The sequence below is a fragment of the Glycine soja genome, chromosome 2 (genome assembly GCF_004193775.1).
Source record: "Glycine soja cultivar W05 chromosome 2, ASM419377v2, whole genome shotgun sequence".
Lineage (NCBI taxonomy): Eukaryota > Viridiplantae > Streptophyta > Magnoliopsida > Fabales > Fabaceae > Glycine > Glycine soja.
Window position 1 is genome coordinate 39,446,230 of NC_041003.1, and position 9,069 is coordinate 39,455,298.

The 9,069-nt window shown below is 34.1% G+C and overlaps 1 protein-coding gene across 4 annotated transcripts; it reads right to left on the minus strand.

Annotated features, from left to right (window-relative positions):
- Positions 1–734: 734 nt before the first annotated feature.
- Positions 735–6,158, minus strand: LOC114393781 (BEL1-like homeodomain protein 1). 4 transcript variants are annotated; one of them, XM_028355233.1, is made up of 8 exons: positions 5,969–6,158; positions 5,665–5,719; positions 5,318–5,381; positions 4,853–4,956; positions 3,730–4,501; positions 2,605–2,978; positions 2,456–2,516; positions 735–1,899 (listed from the first exon to the last, which is right to left on the minus strand). In XM_028355233.1, exons 5-8 carry the CDS (start codon positions 4,462–4,464, stop codon positions 1,075–1,077), a joined length of 1,995 nt encoding a protein of 664 aa, XP_028211034.1. In that variant the 5' UTR covers positions 4,465–4,501; positions 4,853–4,956; positions 5,318–5,381; positions 5,665–5,719; positions 5,969–6,158; the 3' UTR covers positions 735–1,074. The 4 variants fall into 4 exon arrangements, with proteins under 4 accessions (XP_028211034.1, XP_028211026.1, XP_028211043.1 ...); XM_028355225.1 differs by having other exon boundaries at positions 5,590–5,719; XM_028355242.1 differs by lacking the exons at positions 5,665–5,719; positions 5,969–6,158 and adding an exon at positions 5,486–5,507.
- Between the last annotated feature and the right edge of the window lie 2,911 nt (positions 6,159–9,069).

The window sequence follows — 9,069 nt, forward strand, 5'->3', positions numbered from 1 at the left end:
ACGATGTTAGTAAATCGAGGTCCAAATTCGTAAAAATAATTTGGAAAAACAAAATTTGCGACATTGTAAAACGTTGGAGGGACAAAAACTGTAAATAAGCCTAAAATTTCACTAGCCAGATAAAATATATATTTCATAATGAAGCCCTATTGTAAAATCTTTATGATCGATCAAGAATTAGACACAAGACTTTTATTTTATGGTAAGATAAATTTTTCGAGTACTTCTCTCCCTAATTGATCTTTTAATTTAATTGGAGTACAGTTCTATGTGTTTACAAGTTGTTTCGTTAAAGAGTATTTTATAAACTCAACTACTCAAGTGTTCTAGAATTGATCATTTGAGATCTCTTTAAGTGGTAATTTTATCTTAAGACTATTTTATAATCTTAACCCTTTTAACGCAATCTACCATTTGCAAAAAGAGGAGGATCTTCTTTAGGTAGCCAAGCATTCCTACCACATTGCTCCACTTGTGCCTTTGCTAAGAACTCCTTATGAACCAACACGACAACACCATTTAGTTTCACCACACGAAGGCAGAAACCACTAATGCAGAGAATGCACAGACCCACAAACAAGGCATCTTTTTGGTACATATAATTTCATATTTCAATATTCCATTGTTTGACTATTTATGAAAGCCACCTAAGCATAAGCTTAAGCAGGTAACTTACTCTAAAAAGGAAAGGTAATTGGTTCCACTTTCTTCTATGGAGATTGGTGGATTGCAAATTATTACATGCATATGGCATATGCTCTCAATCGAAGATATATTATAATCTTTACCAATTGAAATTTTATGACACCAACCCATCTATCCCATTTTCAAAAAATTACAAAAATAATATACAACCTCAAATAACCATATACTTTCAAATCGCTAAGCTATCTAAGAACTCAAATGGTTCTATGCAAGGTATAAACCTATACTAGAGTAAAATTCCTTCTTTCTTTACACTAAGATTTATCACTACTCCCCAAGAAACAAGCACATGGATTAGAAGAAAATATGAGAGAGACCCATATAACCAATGTCACCAACTATGATCTTATCCCCTCTTCGATGTCTTATTTAGGCCACAAAGTCTGGTAGCAATTGTGCAGCAAACCTCTTTGGGTTCTGCATGTTGATGCTCTCAAATGCTGCTGAAGAGTGAGAAGTGGAATTATTCAATGCACCAAACTGGTTTGGTTCACCAATGTCCAACCCTCTTCCTAATTGAATGTTTTGGTTTGGGAGAAAACTTTGGTGTGTTCCTGACAATGTGTCACAATGAGGAAGACCAAGAGTGAGGGAAACTCCATTATTACCTGAAAACCTTGGTGTGAATTGCTCAGCATCAAACCTACCAATTTCCTCCATAGGGTATTGTCCAAAACCACTAATGAAGTTTGTTTGGTTCCCCATGAAAGTGTAGCCATCCCTATTCTGCCTCTCAAGATCCATAGAGAGTTGTTGCTCATTGTTTGCCTCATTGGCTTTCACATCCATGTTGATTGAAGGGACACGGTTTGGAGAGCGTAGAATTTCATGGTTCCTTGGCTTTTTAGGACTTCCTTGTGTGATTCCATCAAGTTCTGATGACCCCATGAAACTGAATCCTGATTGGTTCTTAACACTTCCCCCTACAGGTGATGTTGATGGTGGAGAAGTTGAAACTATAGGAGTGTTCTGGTTTTTGGAAACATCTTGTTTGGAATTGAAACTTTTGGATTCAATTTCAGAGGCAGCACGTTTCTCTTGTGGAGTTGATGTTTTTGTAGCAGGATCTTCACCATTCTTGCTTGATTTCTCCTCAGAACCATTTAGTTCATGATCTTTCATCTCCTCCAAGTACATTTCCTCCACCATTGGCTTCCAAAGCCGAACTCGAGCATTTATGAACCAATTTGAAACCTGTTCCATTACCAATATTCATTGTTTGCATGATCCAAGTTATAACCAGGAATGCAAACAAGTTTTAATAGAATTCTGACAATAATGAATTAAGAGTGTATTACATAGGATGAGAGAATTACTTGCTAACATTCCTCATGCTTTAGTGAAACTAAAAATGTTAACAATATTGTCTGATATATTCTTTTGAATATATTTTTTATTATTAGTTGAAATTTATTCAAAAACATAAAATTTTCATGAGTTTTACTTATTTAATGAATCCCACTAACAATTTTGTAATTTCAATAAATTTTAATCAAATAATAAAAAATGAAAAATTATTATATAATTTAGAATTATCAGATTGACATGTAATTGAATCTCATTTGTTCTTTTTCATAAATTTAAAATTTTGATTATATGTCATTTAAAGATTAATTGAGCCCATCATCACGTGATAGTATTAAACTATATAATAATTTCTTCTATTAAATGTTAAAAAATATTTTGCTATCACTCATTGTAACTATAAATGAGAGGCAGAAAAATTCTTAATCAATAGTAGTGGTGTTACCTGGCTTCTGGTGAGCCCTGTTTGTTTTGCAAGCATGTGTTTGTCCGAGTCCTTGGGATAACTGAAAAAAACCAAACTCAAGTCATTTCAACACAAAGAACCTTCAACTTACAAAATATAAAAAAAAATGAGATTTTGGGTGTCCTTACGGGTGGAGAAAGTGTTCAAAGAGCCAAGCACGCAGAACAGAAACCGATCTCTCAGGCAATCCTCTCTGGGGTCTCCAAGCATTGTGATTGATCATTCCCAATTGTTGAATAGCTCTCTGTTGCCTTAGATGATGATCCACATATTTGAGCCTAGACCCTTCAATTTTAGCACCAAAGCAATCCTCTTCCCCCAAACTCTTGTTTGCAGCTCTGATTTGCCCCGTTATTGCATCCTTCAGACACCGAAATTGCTTTGAAATTGTTTGCAATGCTAGAGCAGTGTACGTCCTCGCTGAGCCTATCCCAGCAGCTTGCTCGAAAGAGGATATCACAATCTGCATCTGGCTGTGGTACTGCCTGTACCTTTGCTCCACCTTCAATCCCAAACAAAATCATGTAAATTAGAAATCAAGAAACAAAATAATGCTACTACAAAGTAGGACTATATTATAAAATTATATAATACATGACCTTTCCTTCAATAATTATTATCCCATTATTAAACTCTTGATCATCATTGGATTTGTTTATGGATTTAATACTACTAAAGCCTCAATAATCAGATGAATCTTTTGCACTCATATCAATATTAGTGTGTGATATAAATCAACTACCAAGATTATACCCAATAATTTAAATACATAAACTACATGTAGTTTACCAACAAGTCCATCGTTTAATTGGTGTTGGGTTCGATGCTCTTAAGTAAAATTTTGAATCCAATTGAATATTCCACCATAATATCATGGATAAGAAAAATCTACATATAATTTCTAATGGATGCAACGAGTAAGCAAATACACTTAATATTTATTCATGCACTTATTATTTATTTTTTTCAGAAAATTTTGCACTTATTACTTAAAAATAGAATAGATTTGCTCAGGAAAAAATTTATATGCAATTTTATAAGTGTTTTTGGCACTATTGTATAATCAGAATTGATTAATTAAAGTTTCACTTCGAAAATTTGTATTGACATTTAATAGAAATCTTTATTGCACAAATTATTGAGACGAAATTCTGACTCTAATAATAAAAAAAAACAGTACCAAAAAATCTATTTTTTCATTTATTTATGCACTTATTAATCAAATCAAATACAGAACAAATTAAAAAGATTACCTCATCAAGCATGTTGATTAGCTTGGCTTTCTTCATCTGAATTTCTTGTCTCTCCGTAGTTGACAATTCAGAGCTGCGCTTCCCACTTCCCTCTCCACCAACAGAACCGTCACCACCACTAGCGGCGGTTGATGATTCTCCCACAACCTTAGTTTTCTCGAAGCACAGCTTCTTCGTTTGTTCTACCTTAATTCCGCTGTTAACATTAACAACCTCGTCCAGAAGTTCCTGCGTGGCCTTCAAGTACTTGGAGCTCAACAGCACGCTCTGAATCCCCGCCACGCCGCCGCCGTTGGAGGCCCCGGAAGCCAACGACGGAGACGCGCGCACCTCCTCCCCGTGCAGGCTCAGCGACAACCCCTGGGTGGCGCGTGGAGCCTCACGCGCCGCCGCGTTGGGGTCAATTGTGTTCCAGAGGCTGTACTGCATGCGCGGCAGGAAGCCATGCAGGGCGGAAACGTCGTGGTGCATGGACGCCGGCGGCGGCGGAGGTTCGTGCGCGGCGGCGGCAGATAGCGGCACGCCGACGAATTGCTGCGTGTGAGGTGGCGGCGCGTGTGAGAGGTTTTGTAGGGAGGCATTGCCGGCGGCCGAGTTGAGGAATACGAGGTTTCCGCCGTGCGGCGGTGGCGGCGTGTCGGAGTATTGGACGTAGCCGGGGTTCATTAGTACGAGAGTTTGAAGGCCGTCAGCGCCGGCTTGAATTTCGGAGTTACTATGAAAATATGTCGCCATCGGAGATAATTTTCTCTTGCTTTGTTACTTGTTCACACTGAAAAAAGAAAACTTAGCATAAGTTAGTTAAGCTTTCATAGTTTCCAATCACATCCCAAAAGAAATAAAAAAGGAAAAAAAATTACTCCAAATAATAATAATAATAATCCCATAAGAACACATCACAACACAACATAAAACAAAACTTGCTCACAGAAATAACCATGATGTTAAAATACAGTTTGTGACTGTAATTTTGGCCGTGAAGATTTTATGATGGCATCAATTATATTAATCTGTAATATTTTCTAACAATACCAAATATCGTGGACTGCAATTTGAAACCTTGAAATATAACTCATCCCCACATAGGTAAATTAATATTCAATACTTTTTGTGGTAGCTGTACCTTTCAGTGTTACGAATCTGGTTTGGAGAGCGATTTTTGATCAACCCATCAAACAATTCTCGATAATTGAAGCTGGTTTTCTAGTCTTCTTCACACAAAAGATCCTGAGAAAGTGAAGGAGGGAAGAAATCATGAATTATGTATAAAGCTTAACACGCCTTTCAAAAAAAAATGTAAAAAGCTTAACACACTTTATATGTTAATTTATTCGTTCCAAATTAAATAAGGTATAGATGAAATTGGTTTCGGCTATGTGCATACTTTTTTTGTCATAATCAAAAACTTGAAAATGAAAGAGGAGGAGGAGGAAATGAAAGGGGTAAAGTGAAATACTTTAAGGCTTTTTTATAAACAGAAGAGATTTGGTAAGAGAGAGAGAAGGGTTAAGGAGAGATAGAGATAGAGATATGATTATTATTTATACGAAGAAAATTAATGATATGGTAGCTAGGTAGTGAGTAGTACCTGTGTGATGGAAATTAGAGTGTGCACGTGGTTCATGATCGTCTCTGCTGCACTAGCACTACTACTGCAAAGGAAAGAAGAATTTTTTTTCAATTACAATGACCCGAAACCTATGAGAAGAAGATTTGGGACAGAGAGAAAGAGACACAGACAAGGAGGTACACGCACACATAGTCTCACCCACCAAAGCAAATAAACAGTTATGGCTAAAGAGAAGTAAACATCATTAACATACATATCATATTTATAGACATATGCATCAAATTACCCACCTGTCACAACATGTGTGTGTTTGTGATCTATGTTTTCTATCTATCTTTGGGATTTTATTGTATAAGTGTCTTCACCTTATAAGCGGGAAAGCTCTGTGTCAGGCTCAAATCACCTGCAATTCCATCCCAACTGAAAGTGGAATAAAAAGGAGATGGGGTTAAAAAAGACTTGAGGGAAAAGATACCCATCTTTATTATTCATCTCATTATCCGCTCATTAATTGACATTTTTCTCAAAAAAAAAAAACTTTTTTCAAAAAACAATTGAAATTTAATTCTGGGCAGCAGGGTTGGTTGTTATTATTAAAAAACACTGAAGTGAAACATATTCATGTTATTATCTCTTTATCTTTCTGTGGCCTTGTATCGGGAGAAGTACCTGCGAACAGATCAAAATAGGGGAACTTCTGTTGATTTGACCCTATCTTTTCAAATCATCTAACATAACACCCCTTGATGAGCAACAAGGAACTTTTGATTTTTGAAGGTGTAGAGAGAGAAAAAGAGAAACATAATTGGGATAAGAAATCTAGATGTATGAAATAAAATGTGTATAAAATGAAAACTTGTAAACAAGGGGTGCAAAAAGTCACGACCAGCTGAAAAACGAGGAAACGTCTTCTTCTACAAAGCTTAATTAAATAATTGTTTGTTTAATAGTGATAATAATAAAAAAATTGAAAAAGGAGGAGGATGATGATGATGGACAACGAGCGGGTGGAGGGATCCAATTGCTCATTTCTCCATTAAATATCTTCTTGTCGTTTTCACAATTTTCCAATGTTTTTTTCTTTTCTTTTTCTTTTTCAACTTATGTGTGTATTTTTTGTGGTTGGATGCCTGAGTTTGAAGATAAAGCAATTAAATTGCCAAGGAACACAAAACCAACTACCATAACACCTACTTTAATGCTTTAAAAGCTGAAAACATTCATGTATTTGTCCTAGCTATTTTCCAGAAAGAAATAGTAAGCAAATTCACTGGCAATAAATGTCTCAGAAATTTTACCTATATTATTATGTGAATTTGTAAATTCAGCATGTTATATTATAGACAGAAAAAAGGGGAAACTAAAAGGAGGGGTTAGAAAAGTAACGGGTCAAAATTGAGTGCATGCATGATGTGTGTAAGAATCATGACCCCTCAATAAGTGGTCCCACCTTTGTTTTTATGCATCAGACGACCTATATCACGCATCATCAACAGGTGTCAAGAAGACAATTGGTGTAGAAAAAAAATAAGTAATATTTTTATATCTATTTAATGATCATATATTTTTGGTGCAGCATAAGATTGGAAGAATATTTACGGTGGATCAATGAGATTAATCTCCTTAACAATCTGATGACACACGTGAATTTGTTATTTTCAAACAGTTTTTTTATTTTTTCATACATAATAGTTAAATACTCAAACTCTTGATGACTTGCTTAAAAAAAACGAGTTCATTGTTAAAAGAACTAATTAGTTGTTGGTATTTAGTATTTATTTATAAATTACTACAATTTTCTTGAACAAAGTGATAAATATAATGATTTATTTTTTGTTAGAGTTATTTGTTATATTTTATATAGAAATTAAACATTAATAGAATTATATATATATATATATATATATATATATATAGTAAAGTTTTAATATATATTAGTAAAGTTTTAAATAGTGTTTCGTCAATAAAGTCTAACACCATAAATAAGTGTGCCTGTTAAACATGTTGACAAGAATTAATCAGAGGATATTCTTAGCATATACAACAAATAAAATGATTTTTTTTATCAAGGTAATGTTTTCTATATATAATCAATTAATTCTTTGTATAAATTAATTCCTCCTGACGTATACATTGTCAACAAAATTGTAACTTAAACTTAAGAATCTTCTTATATTTATATTTACATTTATATGCATTCTTATCTTCTCTCACGTCTCCTTGGCTTAAAAAAAAAAAAAGCAAAAAGAAATCCTCTTATTTCAAAATTCTCTGTACTTTTCCCCCAATAATCTTTGATGACTCCCAAAGGAATGAAAGGATAGCTTTGTTGCACAAAAATAAAACGGAAGAATACCCATAGAGTAATTCAACAATTTCTTCTCTTAAATTATCATTACTAACCAGAATTGGAAATAAATAATTAGTAATTAATAACCCTTTCCAGTTTGGTGAGGTAATCCCATCATTTGCATGGAAAGACACATAATGACCATATTAATTAATTGAATAATTAAATCAAGGACAGCAACAACCATTTACACATCCCAGAAAAGTTCTCAATCACCATCAGTAACTATTATTGTGTAAGAATGAGTAGTGACAGATTTAAGGCCTGTGATGTTAATAGGACTAAAAAATTCGAAGTTGGGGGCATTTCACTCATGTAGTTTATGTATCATCCCCCAAAGAAAAAGCATTGTTAGGCGCTATTAATATACTATATAGAGTTGGTTCTATGAAATGGCACTTTTTGTAATCAAGCTGTCATTCTCGTAGAGATCAATGTCCATATATTACAATATAGTATTTATTTCTCAATTTCATATACACTTGTCTTGGATTCTTTCATAAAAACCTCGTTGCAACTTTTTGTTCTCACTCAAATGGGGCATTAAACAAAACCGGTTTTCACAGCTAGTAATGTAGCACGTTGGATCTCCCTAGGACACATGTTACAATGAGAGCAAAAGGGTATGCCCCCTGTTATTTACTTATGAAATGAATATTCATATGTCAGAAGAAGCATATATAGTTTTCAAGGTGTACTTGAATGTACAGAATGATAAGAATCTTTCTTGAGTAGTAGCTGAGAACAAGAGATGATGCATCATGTGGTTCTTTTCTTTCTTTTTCTCTTTTTTTCCCTTATCAAAAAAGTAGGGTTATTATTCTATTCTCATTGAAGAATGAAGTTGACTCGTTTTATAATTTCTGGAATATATTATTCCACTTAAAAAAGTTTTTAATATTGGCCATAATCTGAAGAATAACATAACTAATACACGATAATAATGAACCTACCTATATACTTTTTTCCTAAAGGAAGCGCATCTCCTTTACAATTTAAATGCTCTTTTCTTTTCAAGCTCCATGCTTTAATTTGTCGTTAATTTTCCATGAAGCCTTAAAAAAATAGAAACAATATGATTAAATAAGGGGAGAAATTAGAAATTCAAGAATTATGTTTAAGATATTTTTAAGGTCTAGTTGAAATACACCAAGATCTATGGGCGTGTACATACAAGGGCATGATTTTTTTCAAAGTGAGAATTAATGCAAAAGGAAACTTGGAAGGTTCACATTCCTCCCTTTGGATTAAGCAATCACTTATGCTGTATAATTAATTGGATGCATGTCCCTTAGTGTATGATTTAGAAAAGTAAAGCCATTATAGAATCCAAGAATCGACTAAGGTGGACGATATCATCATGATGATGGTGACACGGAATTCAATTGCTTTGGATATGATATGATATTCCCTAAAAATG